This window comes from Passer domesticus, chromosome 4 (genome assembly GCF_036417665.1).
Source record: "Passer domesticus isolate bPasDom1 chromosome 4, bPasDom1.hap1, whole genome shotgun sequence".
NCBI lineage: Eukaryota > Metazoa > Chordata > Aves > Passeriformes > Passeridae > Passer > Passer domesticus.
This window is the reverse complement of record NC_087477.1, coordinates 45,760,028-45,777,767: the sequence shown is the minus strand read 5'-3', so window position 1 is coordinate 45,777,767 and position 17,740 is coordinate 45,760,028. Positions and strand designations below refer to the sequence as shown.

Here is a 17,740-nt window from a genome sequence, read left to right as displayed (position 1 = left end):
AGATCTCTTTCTAAACTGCCTGAAAACACTTACACTTTTTACACTCTTCTGTTTAAATTGCTTTTTGACTCTGTGAGTGCAAGGGAGCCATTGTGATTATTCTCTGCTTTCCATTTTTCTTCCAGCTGTGTGTCAGTATCCCTGAATCTTACTTAATGGGTGAATCCTATCTCAGGGATGTCTTTAACTAAAATAATGCCCATGATGGCTCAGAACAAAAGTCCATTTCATTTGGCACTGTTTCTAAGGGGGGGTCTACAGCAAACCTACAGTGCCACAAGAACATGACAGGAAACCACAGAATAAGCTCTCCTGCTGCAAGGATATGAGGCTAAGAGACTTTCAGGGGCAAAGGCATTGCATTTTCATACCTTCAAAAGTAGCCTAGGAGTAGATTTTATTATGCTATCCTATACCTTAAGGAAAATACACTGGTGCTTCAAACAGATAATTCTACATGTAATTTCAGAGGCTATAAATTAAATACATCCAGGATCATTCCTACAATACAAGTAGGTCCCAAAAACCTTTTTTCACTACCCTATCATATTATGATTCAAAAGTAGACATGCAAAGGGCTCAATGATCAGGAAGGCAGTAAGATAGAAAGCTGTTCACTGCAGAGCCTACAACTCAAACAGGAGGTGACTGTCAGAAGTACAGAATTTCCACAAGCAGTGTGCGCTCTTCTTGGGAAATGAGCACCGTGCGCTCACTAAGCACCATATAAAATTAAGAATGCTGAGTGGAATAAATAGCAAATATAGCTGACAGAGGCATTTGTGAGCAGTAATATCTGTTAGATGGAACACGGTGATTAATGGAAAGCTGCACTCCTGAGCAATAAAACCTGTTCTGTTCACTTTTACACATCAGTGAGCCAGAAGAAGGAATCTGCAAAATGGCCATAAATTTGGTGACTAAACAAATCTGGGCAAGGGTAGTCTAGCAATACAAGAGTTAAAATTACAACAAACAACAATTTAACTGGAAAAGGGATGTGGGGTAGATGTCCATATTTAATTCAGCAGTAAACATGTGACATGGAGAAAGCTAAAAATGATAAACCTGAAACACCTTTAGTACAACACACATGAATATTGGAAGTATGACAGAAAGCAAAAAAAGTCTTATATCTATACGTGTATATATTAAGATAAATTTATCTAGAAATAGACCAAAGAGGTGCAACTTTACAAAGGTACAACACATACTTGTTTCAATGAACTTAAAAGCCAGGCAGAACATGTGCATCACTGAAATGCAGTAAGTACTGATTTTCCTGTGAAGTTCATACTCCCTTATGGGTGCAAAGCTGACAGACGTGGCTGAGAGCCAAAGGCTGAGAGCAGCACTGTGTGCTCCCACAGGTGCACACTTACCCACAGGGTCTGTAGGTGAAGACAATGTAGCTCTCCTCGTCGCTGCGCTCGATGAAGGTGACGCAGGTGTACTTCTCCCAGTGCCGCATGGCCTGCTTGAACATGGCGCGCTGCGTGCCTGCAACAGCAATCGCAGCAGATGAAAGCACAGCGTTCTTCTGACTGCACCTTCCTTCTTACAACCAACACCAGGAATATGGGCCTGGAAGTAGTTACTGAATCACAAAGCCCTGTGTGTCCCTGTACTCCCATGTATGGCAAGATTCCAGCTAAAGGGATGCTCAGGCCATCAGTTCGTCATAACAGATGTGCCTGCAAGGGGGCTAACACTGCCTGACACACCCCAGTAAATATAAAATCTGCAATAAAGATCACGACATTACACCAGAGGAAGACAGCAGAAGATATACAGCGTTGCTTATGTGCCTGCACCAGCACAACATTCACTAAGCAATTTCCCAGATGAAACTATCAAGTGAACCACACTGGGGGAAGAAAAAAAAAAACTACAGGAAGGAAAAGAACAAGCACAATTGATTAACTTTACATCACAGCTATATATCTAGTAGAAAGAAAAAAAAAATTAAAATGCTAGAGCTTTAAAGTCTGGACACCAGTTTAATCTAAGCCATGCAAACAAGCATACTGCTAAAAACATTTGATTAAAATAAGGATGTCGTAAACAGGGACCAGTCTCCCCTTCAATGAAAAGAGATTTTCTTTTCATCAAAATCTCTCAGAAACCAAATGATCCAACAAAAGTGGGAAATTCAGAATTTGGTAAAAGTAGACCTAGATATTTTATTTTAAAATGAGAAATACATTCAGAAAGGGTCAGAACTATCCCCTAGATACACAATCATCCAGGCCAACTCTCCAGAACACAACTTCAGAGAGCAGAGCAATGTAATTTCATTGTGTGACAAAAGACAAGGTTTAGTGACCTGGAGGCAACATGTGAGAATATATCTGTATTGCTTCTGAGCTGAAAATCTACAAACAGTATTATTTGGCAAGAATGTGCTAGCAGAAATACACTCACCTTGCAAGTTAAAACATAGGATAATTAAACGAAAAGAAAATCTAACCTTGTTAAAACTTACAGACAACAAAACCTAAAACTCTGTAGAAATAACAAGTTGAAATCACATCAGATTCTAATAAATAAAGGTTATTCCATCCCATCTTGCCCTTTTCTTTTATCTTTAAGACATTTTTTCTACACTTTAGAATTTATCTTTCATTATGAAAAAGGCAATATCTTTAATATGGTCCTTTCATTTCATTTACTACAGTTATTTCAGAAGACAGTAATCCTAAAGCAAAGGTCATATCTGGCACAGTACTATGTAAATACCCAAACTGAAAGCCTGACTGTAGCTGTCAGTTTGAAAGGAATCACTCTGGCTTCTCCATATACAATGTGTGAGCATTTGCATATTTCTTTTAGATTCCTGTATTATCATATACAATAAATAAGATGCTATTTAATATATTTTCCATTATCTTTTTGCTTTCCTTGCTCTGCTTTTGTTTTAAATTATCTCTTACATCCACATTGATATTGATCTATTTACATTTTTCAAGGATAACTAATGTTTTAACTTTTTTTACAGTTTTCTGCTAAGAATTTTTTATGTAGGGCAGCCAGTCTTTCTTTTGTTATGTACAGTGTCTGTGTGTACCCATCTGAAAACCAAACTGAGGAATGACAAAACACATTTGAGTCAGTTTGTTAAGTGAAATCAGTTTAGAGGAATACATGTCACACCAGTTAAATCAAAGATATTCTTGTGCTAAACATACTGTATTAAAAAAAATTCCTTGACATTCCATTACTTAGGCTCATGCAAACACATGTGCAACAAGAAATATTAGGTAAAGAAATAGAGCTTTCCCTCTCTAAAATGTTGCTATACATTTTTTATTATGTAGCTTGCCTTTGAAAATAATTAAGTATGACTAATATTTTCAGGCCTGTTCCAAAAAAACCCTTCTACTCACTTCCATAGCATGTCTTCACTTTTAAAAATTAAAAAAAAAAAAAGGCAATTTTTAAAAATTATTTTTCCTCTTTTCATGAAAAGCACAAAGCTTACCAGTGAAATTTCCACCTATTACATATGGAATGACACCACCTGGCCATATTCTTTCTGTTCGTGATGTAGCAGCTCTGGGAAATCGGTTTTTCTCATTTTTCCCTGACAATTTTGCAGTAGGTCTTCCTTTAGATGTATTATTTTGCTCAAAACCTGCAATGGTAATTAAAACACTAAATGAGATCACACACACATGAAAAAGGGGAGCAATTCTTTTCTAGCCAGTCAAACTCAGATTTCTTTATACCCTTTCAAAGTAGGACATGGCTGTTATGTGACAGTCTATTATTACATAGTTTTCTGAGAAAGACATGAAGTCTGAATCTTCATTTTTTTTAATATATCTAGAGTAACAATCTTGCACATATGTTTATCAACTGGAATGTGCATTGCGTAAGTGCAACTACATTTTCTCACTAAATAAAAATACTTAAGAAATAACACTCCCTGTGGTTTTGGTGGTGTCTTTTGCATTTAATTTTCTCTGGTTTTTGTTTTGGCCTGTTTTTTTTTTTTTTTTAATAAATTAGGATTTTTCCAGCAAAGGAGTCAGACTTTGGACAGACTCAAACTAATCAAGACATTCACTATCCCGTTTATTTTTATTGTATGATCTGGATAAAGCAAGCACAATGACTATCTCTAGAGCACTGGACAGTAAGAAATCATACATTTTTCATAAACTAACATTTGGAACCCCATGGGTAGGTTTTACTCTTGGCTGGAATTTCTTTACAAGAGAAAAAAAGTGTCTACCATTTTCAGGGATACTACCACCATTCACCCCATTACAGGAAAATCTTTCTAAATCAGCTGAAACCTGCTGTGAGAACAGAAAAGGAAAAGGGTAGTTAGACAAGGACTTGGACACCAGAACAGGTGCTGAACAATTTATAAGTTAGTTTATAGATCTGGCCAATTGATCAAAATGGATCCCTCAAAAATTAGTTAACAAATTGTACTCAGTGCCGTTGAAGCCTTTTGTCTCATTCCTGGTGGAAGATTACATTTTCCCTCTGTGAGAATCCCCTGTGGTACCAGCTGCACTTAAGTGTTAATGACCATGTCAGAATCAGGGAGGATTCCAGGGCAGAGTCATGGTAAGGAATGTTGGCGTAGCCCCAAGGCTGAGAGAGCAGCAATAGGAAGACAAGGAAGAAGCTACAGCACAAGGCAGTGAGGAAGCTCTGATACTTGGGAAGAAAAGCCTGCCTTTGTGACAACCGACATGCAACTTGAATTGTACCACGAATTATACAGAAAATCACAGGGTTTAAAAAAATACAACCAAAAACAGGTAAAGCAAATGACTCATCTTTGTAATTAAATGGGCATGTAAATGAGAATTACACAACAAATTACACACAAAGTGTCTACAGTATAGGCAGACACTTGACCAAAAACTATTTTTACACTTAGTATTCAGTCATTACTGAACCACATCACACGTTTGTTTAGATGTGTTGACATTACAAATTATTTTTTTTGGTGCTCTTTAGAGGTCTAAGCAAGAAATTTATTCTGAACTGTACCCAAAAGATGACAAGAATTTATGCAACACTAAAATTTTAATTCTCCTTTAAAGAGTAAAGATTATATATCAAAGCACCTCTGCAAAGGCAGTTACCGTGCTCTGATTAACACAATGTGGTGCAATTACAATGGAGTTGCACATAATTTCCTTTTTGAAGTGAGGTTTCACACAACATTAAAGTCATGTCTTCTTGCATCAAATATAGAGCGTAAACTCAGACAGAGTAAGGGGGGATTCCACTTCTATGTGCTGCTCAACTAACATTCATACTGACAAGAGTATGATTAATATAGAAATATGCTTGTTCAGCACAACACACCACAAATGCTTCACAGCATGAATCATCAGGATACCCCACCTGGAGCCAGAAAAAAGTAGGAAACAAACTAAATTAGCAGCTTTGCAGAATAGTTTACTTGCAGTGAAAAGACACTGTATTAAGCCCACAACTGTGAACACAGTCATAAAACAAAGTTAAGGAATTTTTAATATAACATTTAAAACTATGTGGTTTAGCTTTCAGATTTCATGCTGGAAGAAGAACTCTAAGAAAATGGCAAAAAGAGCTAATCTCCTCATTACTATTTTTTGCGCTAATAATTTTGTAATTTGTTTATGCCGATAGTAACACAGAAAGGCTTTAAAGTGTTAAAGTACTATCATCATTAATGTTCATGATACACTATCACATCAGGCAACTTGCTAATTTAAACAGTGAAAATACCAGAGCCAAATCTTCTTATCCTCTCTATAAGCTGATAGAGGGCACTGCGTTTTTTTGACATTCCATGCTCTCCAAAGCCACCTTTAAAAAGAAGGAAAAAAAAGAAAGGCATTTTCAAAAGTTAAAACTGTGGAATTTTACACATACAGCAACCATATTTGCCTAGAGAGGCATCCTAAAGGAAGCTTCATATTCTTTGATAATTTCCATAAAAACATTTCAAGTACACTTGACAATGCAATAAAAACACATGATGAGCTGAATTTTTTTCTAATATGCATTCCATGAATGTAAGCCAACATGTCTTTGTTATTCAGGCAAGTCATGACAATTACATCATCTAATTATTATTTGGAGCTTTTTTCTTCCTGGTGACCTTGACATCCTCAGAGCCATATTGACTGGCAGTTAAAAGGGTTACTCTCAAAGAAATTTCCTGAATGCATTCCAAAATTTTCTCATTTCAAGGGAGGGGAAGCAGAAAAACCAAACAGCCAAAGTTTCATCAGAAAACAAACAAACAAACCAACCCAGCAAAACTTAATATGGTTGATTTTGCCATTAAATATTTGTTTTTCTTTGCTAGCATGCAAATAGAGATGTCAGTGTACTTTTAAAGCCTTGAAACATCTCATGCTAGTGTATATTGCACTAAGACCTGGCAGGTATATATGTATATATGTCTATGTGATTACAGCAGTCAATGAAAGCCTAAGATAGGAAGTTTATTTATACAGTAGTTTATTTTACCATTTACCATGCCATTTACAGAAATAAAACACATTTTTGGGTTTACTGCATCTGGGTTTGCTACATACCCCTTTCACACATGAACCTTTTGTAGCTACAAGCAGCTTTTCAAACACTGACTACATTACATGAGTCAATTAAACAATTCAGAATTGTTCTGAAAGTTTTGTGATTTTACAGGTTTGCAGTAAGTTGTATTTTACAAGTCACTGCTTGTTATAGGACAAGAGAGTTTGTAAACTACTTGAACAACTGAAAAAGTAAAAATATAGAAAAATCCAGACCATTGATACCTCCAACACCACTAAAAAGGCCTTTCCCAAATTTCTATAAAAATTTACAATATCTATGCAGAAATTTTTTTTTAAACAGCAACTTCAATTAATATTACAGATGAGAAAATTCCATATAAGGCAAGTGAGTGTGTGGCTGCTCAGTGAATAACAATGTGCCTAATTATTTGCATTATGCTGTCACATAGTTGCTGGCTCCCTTGAGAAAAATTTTCCAAATTTTTAAAAACATTTTAAATAGATGAGGTAATAGATCAACATATTCCTTTCCAACAAGTTACAGAGTAACTATAACATAAAGTGCAGAGGATAGAACATTGATCATCATTACTGTAATTGTCTCTCATGTTCACATTAATCTTATAAAATAGGGCTTATAGCTAAGCATTCCAAATAAATATTTTAAAAATCATTATAAGCACCAGCTGTAAAACAACAGAAAACCCCTGAAGAATCCATTAGCTACTTAAGTTTTATACTATATTTTTAGGGGGAAAAGAAACCACAAAACACTCTTCTGTCTTATTGCAGTCTGTGTATTTCATTTAGTGAAAAAAAAACCAAAGAAAAAGTCTCTCTCTTAACTAAGCTGTCTCTATGCTGTCTAACATGCAGCCTTGCCAAACCATATAGACTAAAAAAGTTTTAATTCCTATTTGCTGCATCTTCTCATAATTCAGGCAGGATAAGGAGGGCACTTTTGGCAGTTTGGACTTCTAAAACTATACACATAAATGTTATCAGCTTTACTGGGGTCTTTTTTCTGTTTACAGTGATTATGCATTCTACAAAATGACATTGTACAAAATGAAAAATAAAATGACAGAGCCATACTCCAAGAAGCTCACAAATCCAGGCAGATAATCCTCATGAAAAGGAGCAGTCACATAATGTGAATCACAGCCCGTGAGCCTCAGGATTTTAATTAGAGTTGCAATAACTGTGACTCCGCCACTTCATCTTGATGGTTTACAACCAAGTATCAAATCCTTCCACCTGATGTCACCTTTAGTCTGTGACAATCTACAACAGAAAGTGCTCAGAAATCATTTACAATTCATTGCCATCGTGTCTGTAACTAAGACTAAATTTTGTTTTCTAGATCACAGATATATAGCATTGCTTTTATTCCTTTTCTAGTTGCTACCTGATACTAATGAGCTAGTTGGCCATTTGCTCTTTTGGAATTAGGGGAGATGAGCACACAATTCCTAGTTTACACATCAAGAATGTTGTAAATTTAGAAAAATTAATTGCATATGTGAAGTGTACAATTGACTTCTCTAATGCTTTTTGGAAAGATCAAGAATGTTGAGGGTTCACTGAGAGCAGTTATGAAGTCATTAACTTAGAAGAGTTTGTTCTCCAAAGTTTAGTCCCACTGATCATCACAATTTCATTGACTCTTGTTGTGCAATAAAGGTAGAAAAACTGGTGCAAATGCATTAACAATACTTAAGAGGGTGGTTCAATATCCTGAATAGGGTACCATCCACAAGAAAAAATAACCTGCGTGTCACAAAACACATGAGAAAGAAAACTAAATATGGTTTTAAAAACGCTTAGAAATGCATAATTTTGTGTGAAAATTAAAAAATAATAGTAGCTTTGCAGTTAAGAAAAAGTAGAAAAGCAAAAAGAAGCAGGAGTCAGCAAGCCAAAGAAATCACTTGACTGGATCCACTTTAAGGGGAAATGACCAATGTTGTCCTACATTTTTTCAACAAAATTAGTGCCCGAGTTATCTTCAAAGGCAATTAAAACTATTTGTTTGCAGCAGAGGAGAGCAGAAAGACCACTAATTCCATTCATATTTTCAGATCCAATCCAGATCTAGATATGATCAAAAGTTTCCCTGTTTTGGAAAAACAAATGGATGTAAAAGGAGATAAAATAAATTTTCAAGTTGTCATAAAAATACTCTAATCACAGCATCTACCTAGAATGAATAAAAATATTTTTAAATATATCAATATTGAAAGCTTAAATTCAAAATTGCTTCTTTGGTCTGAAAACTTTTTTCCACATATCAGGAATAAGTTATGGTAGCTCAGTTTAGGCACACATAAAACATGCTTAACAGAAAACAAATTTCACTAATAAAATTTGACATTTTCTAGTGATATTTTTTTCCAGACTTTTTCTCAGTAAGTTGGCTTTTTTTGTATCATAACCTGAAAGTTTACAAATTCTCAGTTTTCAATTTACAAATCACAGCCTGAAAGCATAAATATTTTTAGACATTAGACAGACATCCATTTAGGCATGGATTATGTTTTCTCTCTTGCAAACAGACATTTACACATTAAAAAAATCTCTTTATCTATCTGTCTGAATACCCAGCTGCCTCTGTTAATCAGATTGCAGCTTCTGGTGCTAATGCATTGTATGTTAACAATAGCACAGAAACGTGCATTAACATGTCAAATAAATAGTTGGTTTTTTAGACAAGGCATATCTAGCAAGGATGACTAACACATTCTAGTGTTTCCTCTAGGTCTGGGTACAGAACTGGATGAAACAGTAAAGAAAAAAAAGCAAAAAGAGGGGTTGCAATGTGAGGCTTCCAATTTTGCCTCCAGGATACCACATACGTTCTCCATAGTGTGTTTGGGCTCTACTATCAGGAACTTTCAGTGATGAAATCAAAGCTTTGTACAATTTCCTTTCCCACATGACCACCTGCAGAGTAGACTCTAATCTTCCTACCAGTTTCTGCTCCTCAATTCAACAAGACATTTTTAAACAGAAATGCTGGAATAAAATTAAATGTTTTGCTTCTCTTTTCCCTAATGTGAATCTATAGCTTTTGTTTAATAACTTTTCTAAGTGTAAACTAATGTTATCCAAGACATTATACTGACTTTCCACATTTAAAACACAGACTGCCTTCTGCACAGATTTAACTTACAGGAAAAATAAATTAAAACAAGTTTGAAATAGCATACCTGTGTTATGGCCAAGTCTTTCGTTGGAGTGCTGCGTGAGGTCAATCGTCCTGTCAATTTGAAAGATTTTTAAGTCTTCATCATCTAAGGCAATATCTCCCCAAAAGACAGCTTTAAATAAAAAAGAGCTTAATTTAATTAAAGAATTATTTGGACAATAAAGCCAATCTGAATAATATAACGCCATGATTACAACCTTTGGGCAAGTATATGACAAACATATATTTACATCATATATATTTCCTTACTGATCAATATTTTTATATGAAGAAAGAAACAAAACTACCCAGTAAAATTCCAAATTTTTTTCCCAAGTCTTAGTCTATTTGGTTTCTTTGTACATTACCTAAATGCAGTAACTTAAATCTAGAGCCATTCCATTAATACTTTTGTAGCACGTAGTTTTCTCTATGTAAATAGAACAAAGCAGAAAAAACCCTGGGATGTGAATATTTAAACTATAAAGTAAAATAGATACATTTCTGAGAAAACAGAACCTTTATGTTTCCTAACACCTTTCAAAAAATAGTGATTATTTGAAGGAGTTTTTATTATGTTTCAGTTGCTTTCTATATTACGTTTTGCTCAGATAATTAAACCTGTTTTCTGTTAAAAAATAAAGGGTTTTTCTTTTCTCAGTTTATTTTCCTCCCAGTTTATTTCTATGCTTTCCTTTTATAATTAATCTCACAATTAGGATGCTTTCAAATTCTTTACTTTTCAAAGCTCCAATCTCTTTTTAACCTTGCTTTGGCCTTTTTGGTGGATTTCCTCTTCTCTCTTTGCTTTTTCTTTTAGTTTTTTTTCTTTTTCACAGGTAACTCATCTTCCCTAAGCTGCCTCTACAACTCAGTGGATCATGATACAATCCCACTTCCAGAAATTCGGGATCTCCACCTATTTTTGCTGAGATTTTATCCTGAGATCTCCCTGCCAATTTAAACTTAGCATTAAAGCTGAAAACATCCATATTCTCCATTGCTGGGAATGAAGTCAACAGAGCAAGTACCAATTAACAGGAGCTGAAAGTGGTTTTTTTATCATCTTTATCCAAATTCTTCCTTTTCCTGTTCCCTCAGAGTCACAAAATCCCTGGATTCAATCTCAGTGTCATCTTCAACTCCATTCCTTCTTTCCCCCATTGAGGGAGACCTCAATAACTGCTTGGTTGTTTGTCACACAGCTCTACAGCAAACTTTCTTCACTTCCACACAAGTAAACCCTAGTCCAAAGTCCAGCTGTTACCAAAGCAATCTCTCCGATCTTCCTCCATTCAAATTGATCCTAAACATCATTGTTAATTGTATTCTTTTACTGTTAATTGCATTCTTCTTCATCTGTTTCTTGTATTACACTTCATCTGTTTCTTATATTGCACTTTAAAGACCATTCTTCAAAGTAGTTATATGTTGCTGCAAAAGTTACCCATTTCTCAGAATATGATGCTCACATTCATTGGTGTTGAATTAAACCCACTTTATAAAAGAATTTTTACTTAAAAGATAGGTATTTTTAAATAACTCCAAGATATTGTATTGCCTCCTCCAACTTATGTGATTTTTCCTGAACAAAAGGCTATGATCAGAAATTATGCTGAATATGCCTTTAGCTTGCCTTGTAAAATACCTTTAAAACACCACCAGATCATCTACACAGTGTTAATAATGAAATTATTAGTGAAATTAAAAATGAACCTTTTCAATTCAAAACACAACCAACATTTTATATCTCCTCTAAATATTAATATATCCACTAACTTTTTTTTTCACAAGATAACAGTTCTTGGAAACCACAAGCACTTGAGACAATTACTGAAACTGTTCAGTCTAGCACATTGTGGAATACTGTCCTCCCAAGGATCACTGTTCTCATGCTCACGTTGGACACACTGGGGACATTATTCCTCTAGCTAACCTCTTCTCACCAGGGATGGTTTTACCATCACATCCATCAAGACACAAAGCCAGTGACACGTCAAGATGTTTGTGTATCTTTTCCCTTAAGCTCTAGGAAAAAAAATCTCGAATTATCAGGGTTTTGAACAGTGAAAGAAGAAAGTCAGTAGTCTCCATCTGGTTGAGCTAAATATTATTTACTTCTATAAGCATCTTCAGGAGTTTTCTCTTGAATGCCATTCATAATAGGGACCTCTGTATAAGCACAAAGACAGATTAAAAACTTGAACAACCAGAACAAAGTTGTAAAATGAAGAAACTATTACATTTCTGTCCATAGAGACACAAGGTGCCCTAGCAGAAGTCACACAGACTGCCCACACAAAACTCAGTGAAGTGCTAAAGCTTAGCAGCAAGGCCATTTTTCTTTCCTGGTGATATTGAGAGTTAATAGGAAGATTCCAAATTAACAATGAATGATGCAAAAGAGAGCCCACAGACAAATGCATCACCAGAAATCACTTTGGTTTCTGTAATTCTGATGTATGAATAGGAAAACCCAAGGCAAATCCAACTTCCTACTGACAACAGAGTGCGAAAAAACTGGAAAATGTCTGCCCTAGTGATCTATCACCTAGTCCTGGTGATGCATTTTTATCACTTTTGCCACTTCATTGTGGTAACATTCACTTAAAGATGAAAATACAGACAGAAATACTAATCTGTGTGAATTTGTCTGACATAAAGGTATGGAACTGGTATGTACACATGTAAAATACACTGTTAGGCAGTGTGTAGCAACTTTGTTGCCTTAAAAGGAAAAGAAAGCTACTTTTGTTAAACATCTGGAGCATTACCTAGTTTTTGATTAGCAACCAAGGACCAGGTTGAGTTTACCAATAATATAACCACAGTAATATAATACTAAGTCCTGATACAAGTGTCACATAAGCATAAACAAGTAAAGTATGTGACTAATAGCAGCCATACTCTCTGGCATACTAAAGAAATATGAGTAACCACTAACATTAGAAATAGATAAGATTATTTTATTAAAATACAATGGAAAGTTTGGAACTTTCTTCAAACCACTGGCTCATTTTACTCAAGGCAATTCTGTTTTGCAGAACGCAATAAACATGCCAAACACAGAAACCTTGATAAAATGATCTCATTTGACTTTAGCAACAATTTAATAAGTGTTACTTTATTTCTACTGAACTACATCTCTGATCTTCTGAATTAATTTAACTTTACCTAGCAAAAGAAACAACAGTTAACTGGATGTTCTTTAATTTCAATGTAGTCCAAGCAATCATCAACTGAGACAAAAAGGGAGCTGATAACTGTTCTCTAAAATTTCACCTTTTTTCCAATTAAAGGCCTGCACTGAATATTAATTCTGCCCCTTCAAAGCCTAAAGCACAATCCCAACAGAATTATCAAACAGGTTTAAAAATTATTCCCCATAACTATTAAAAGTATCCTTTAATTTTTGGGAATGCCAGTTTAAGTGTCAAAATATTGTAACAAGAGAAGACCACAGTTTTATCTCCTGCCTTAAAGTTTTTATGGCCTGAAACCATCTGAAGAAGTCACTCCATATACTTCATCATGTCACAAACCAATGTTAACATTACAGAAAGCTAGCAAAGGATTGTTTGGGTATGCAAGGCATGATGTTAAAGGCTTTGCTAAGAGCATTAGGATTAAGAGCTTTAGTAACTCCCTCTAAGGAACTTCTGACAGACTTGATCAGTTCAGCTGTTCACTCATTTTTCACACATATTTAATTCATATGTTTCATCTGGAAAATTAAGAATCTGATAATCAATTGACTAGGCAAGGAAACAAAATTAAAACAAATGGATAGAAAAACTTTTAAAGTGATCCAAACAGAACTCAATGTACCTCTACTGTGTCATATTATCTCTTATCCTACCTATTTATTCAGTGATCACAAAGACTTCATATTAGAGATAGCTTTTTTGTTTATTTTGAAAAATGCAAGACTGCCAATGAACTTAAGAAATATCTGTTGAATATCTGAGACAGTATTAATTGCAGAGAAAAAGTATTTCAAATATATTTTATTATATAAAGGTTCTTAAGAAAAAACAAAATGGACCTTTTTGTCCAATACTTGATAAAGACAATACTCTATCATACCAGATTTCATGCCAGGTAGTTTTTGGTTTCTATGTTCATATGTTTTATATGGCCACAACATGATGCACTTAAACAAATTCAACAGAGAAAATACACACATCTGTTTCTAAAAGGTAGACAAAACCTGGTTATGCAGCAAAGGGATGTTTTTCTGTAACAGTGGAGAAGGATTTTTGTACAGCTGTTAAAATAGAGAAGACACTTAACCAGCAGATGCAGTTCTGCTTCCACACAACTCAAAAGCTCTCAGTTAAACAGCCCCTTCTAAAAGGTCTTATAAAGACAAAACACTGCCACGAAATCAGCCAAGTTTGCAACCTGTAGCCAATTAGCTCACAAGCACAAAACAAACAGGAAAATAAGTAGGCTGTATAATTTTCAAAAAAGATATTTGAACTATTTTATGTTTATAGATGTACACACATGGTATGAGTCAACGAGCATATACAGTGACAATAAAAACATCTTTCACAACTTTCAAGATGTCTGGAAGAAAGAAATTATTTGCTAAATACAAAGGGCTGCAATACATAGTAGTATGGCTTATTCTAGGATTTGAAACATCAATTAACATGTAAGTCTGCAAAATATAGAAAGGAGTATGTTCTTATAATTGCAATAACAAAATTATCTACTTCAACCTTCATCATAATTCCTCCTACAATTTTGCTTTTTAAAACTCAAATCATAAGCAGCCATTTTTTAATAAAATATATTCCTGCTAGCATTCATACCAATATTAGTAACAATATAAAATGCAAGTAAGTTGGGATTGCTAGTGTTTGTCTCTAAAGAAAACCAACTTGACCCTGAGGTAGATCAGGAGCACTCAGCTACCCAGCAGAGACCAACACCACCCAGAAACCATTCCCAGGACCTGATTTGGTCTGATGACTCCTCAGGCTAGAAACATGTTCAACTGAGACGTTCCCAAACCGAGATGTAAACTGTGACCTTGTCCTGTGAACAGACACAGAATTTTGACAGGGGGATTACTCCTATACTGAGAAGATACCAATGAAAGGATTAAGGCAATACTAGAAGACATTTCAAAAGCAAAGCCTCAAAATTTGGTATGCTACTAGGAGGGCAATGCACATAAAGTTTGTGCTTCTCCCCATTGCAGAAGCTACTAAGAATGGACAACAAAAAACATTAAATAAATAGGAAACTACAAGGCATAACAAGGAAATCTGAAGAGCTCCTTTAACATCCTTAAAGGTGATAGGCCCAACACAAAGCAAAGCTTGCCCAGTAATTCATGCAGTAGGAGGTGCCAGAAAGCATGCTGGACAGCTTCCGGGCAGATATTCATCTAAATCCACATGCATAGCAGTTCTAATTAGCAGACTCTTCTGTAGCTGAGTCATTGAGCGCTTCCCTGTAACAACACAGCTATGAGCACTATGTTCTAGCTTGGTGAGTCACTCTATTCCATACAATCCGTTCACAACTTACATAACTGCCTCTAAATCTGAACAGAAAATGGAAAGATTAAAGCTAACTAAGTAAAGACAATTTTACCTCATTACAAGGACAGCAACATACAATACTGTAACTAACCTTATTCTGTATTACCAGTGTCTTCAAATTATTTCAGTCTTTCCAAGACTCTCAGGTGCAATACACTTTTTTTTAGAAATTATCAAACTGAGAACAATACAGGGCAAATAAACAGCAAAAGATCTTGTGTATAACTATGAGCATAACACTGTACACCATACACTGAACTCTTTTTATCATTGTTCATCACAAGTACTACCTTCAGTTGTAACTGTGCAATAAATTCCCATGTTGCCATACAGAGCCCGCAAAACTTTCAAAGAAAGTTAATTTAATCAAGTGTTAAATAATTATCCAAATCAATTTGCCTTTTTATTGGACAAAAATATGACAGAAAAGGGAAGTTAAGCAAAACAGCCTGAAATAGAAGACCAAAGTAGCCTATTTTCAAAGACAAATCAAAATTTAGCTATTTCATGATTTTCAGCATGCTTTCCAAATCTGCACAACTCTAAGCAATTGTCACAGAAATAACAGATGTATACTGAAATAGCTAATATACTTGAAAAAGCTCACACAGGCACACCTGAAAAGGGACATAACACCTCTGATAGGCTGCTCCCATGTTTCCACATAAATTATATAAAATAGCAAGTTCATCAACACTCATAACAATTCTATATTTCAAACTCATAATCAGAAAATCTTCCCTAAGCAATGTATCATTTCCACTTCTATCAAAAAAGAAAATAATGATGACTGAATACTTTAAACATCTCCAGACTGTACACCAGTTAGAAATTCATTCCTCCATACTTTTGAATGTGACATCCCTTGACAACAGCTCACATGGACACACAAAGCTATCCAGAAATCAGCTAGCTTTTATGTGGTAGTGATGTAGCCTCAGAACTCATTTTAATGCAATTCACTTCTTTTATGACACTATTTCCATGTTGACAGCATTACCTGCAACTCACCAATGTCTCATGTCATCCACCCCTAGAAAACTTCCCAGTGTTCCCCATGCACACTTTTGGCTTCCTTCCTTCCTTCAACCATGTGTTCACATTTATAGGGAAGATATTGGCAAGGCGACATCCCTATTGGGATATTCAGGTACAATATACTTTTCTTAGAAATCATTAAAACAAGACAGGACAACTAACAGGGAACTAACTCCCTATTGCTGCTCCCAAGTTACACTTATGGAGCCCCATCTGAGGTATGCAGCATTTCCCCATAGCCACCCCACACTATTTCCAGGAAGGGACTACCAACTGACCTGACTAGGGCAGAAAAACAACCAGGAAGGACCTCATTGGGAACACAAAACTGTAGAGCCAAAGGCAGGAGAAGAGAAATTGCTGGAAAGCCACTGACCATCCTATAGAGTCAACTCATTCCAGACAGCCTTTCCAGGAGCACGGCAGTCACATCACAGGGCAGGTGTGCCATGGGGTGAGAGGCACACAGCACTGCAGCACGCCCTGATTTTTTCAAAGCAGGAAACACCTGATATAGAGCAATACTCGTGAGGAAAATGGAATAACTGTGACACCCTTTATCCAAGTAGAACATTCACTTGTAGAGCTTGATCTTTTTGAAAGGGCACACTAATTTACTAAATATGCATCTTCATTGCACAGCTAAGTCTCAATTTACAGATGTCCTTTTACTCGGAGTTAATTCCAGTTTTTATTTTGTTCTTAATTTCAAAATAGTGATTTTTTTCAATTCCAATTTCCTTCTGCTTTGTTTTTAGTGACAATTTTCATATTTCTTTAAAATCAGTAAAATAAAAATAAAAACTTCAAAAAAGCAGACAATTCTGACAGAAGTTGCAATCTTAGGTAAAAGGACATATTTTACTCCTAAACTTACTACAGTGTGTTTTGAGGACAGGCTCTTCAATATTGCAACAGCTACTCTGTGAAAGGTTCTGTTCTTGGTTAAGCTGCTCAACCTGGCAAGCTTCCTGGCTGTCAGAAACTATGTTCTTTTTTTGTGGATGATCATCATCAACACCACACACACTTTGTAGCTGGTAAAATAGATTCCTCATATAATGGGTTAACCACTAAACTGGACACAGAGGACACTGCTCAGCAAACAGTAAAGGTGCCTGCACTGTTGGCAAAACAAGCAGCTACACAGAGAACTTTCTTCAGCACTCATAACTGCCTCAGGCCAGATAGTGGCAAAACGAAGCTACAGAGAAATCACCTCAAGGAGACCCACTTATCCATCCTACTATTAATATGTCTTATTATAGTTTTCTACTATTTCAAGTTTTTAGTAAGCAGAAACAGTTTGGAGCATAATAAAAAATAAATTAAAACACAAGGCTTTCTTCAGAGCAGATATTAACCACTTTGAAAGGAAAGCCATAGCAAGAAATCAGTGACTCTTGGGAAGATCCATGAGTGCCAAAAATATAGGG

The 17,740-nt window shown here is 35.4% G+C and overlaps 1 protein-coding gene across 25 annotated transcripts in view; it reads right to left on the bottom strand.

Moving 5' to 3' along the window:
* TLL1 (tolloid like 1) overlaps positions 1-17,740 on the bottom strand; it is a 129,462-nt gene that overhangs the window by 60,149 nt on the left and 51,573 nt on the right. For 14 of the 25 annotated variants that reach the window (XM_064417620.1, XM_064417637.1, XM_064417611.1 and 11 more), the window contains 4 exons: positions 9,731-9,841; positions 5,740-5,820; positions 3,482-3,634; positions 1,383-1,500 (listed from right to left, as the gene is read on the bottom strand). In XM_064417620.1, the coding sequence (XP_064273690.1) occupies positions 1,383-1,500; positions 3,482-3,634; positions 5,740-5,800 (332 nt within the window). In that variant the 5' untranslated portion in view covers positions 5,801-5,820; positions 9,731-9,841. Of the gene's footprint in view, positions 1-1,382; positions 1,501-3,481; positions 3,635-5,739; positions 5,821-9,730; positions 9,842-14,671; positions 14,755-17,740 lie in introns of those variants that run through there. The other 11 variants (XM_064417633.1, XM_064417630.1, XM_064417629.1 and 8 more) reach the window with 5 other exon arrangements.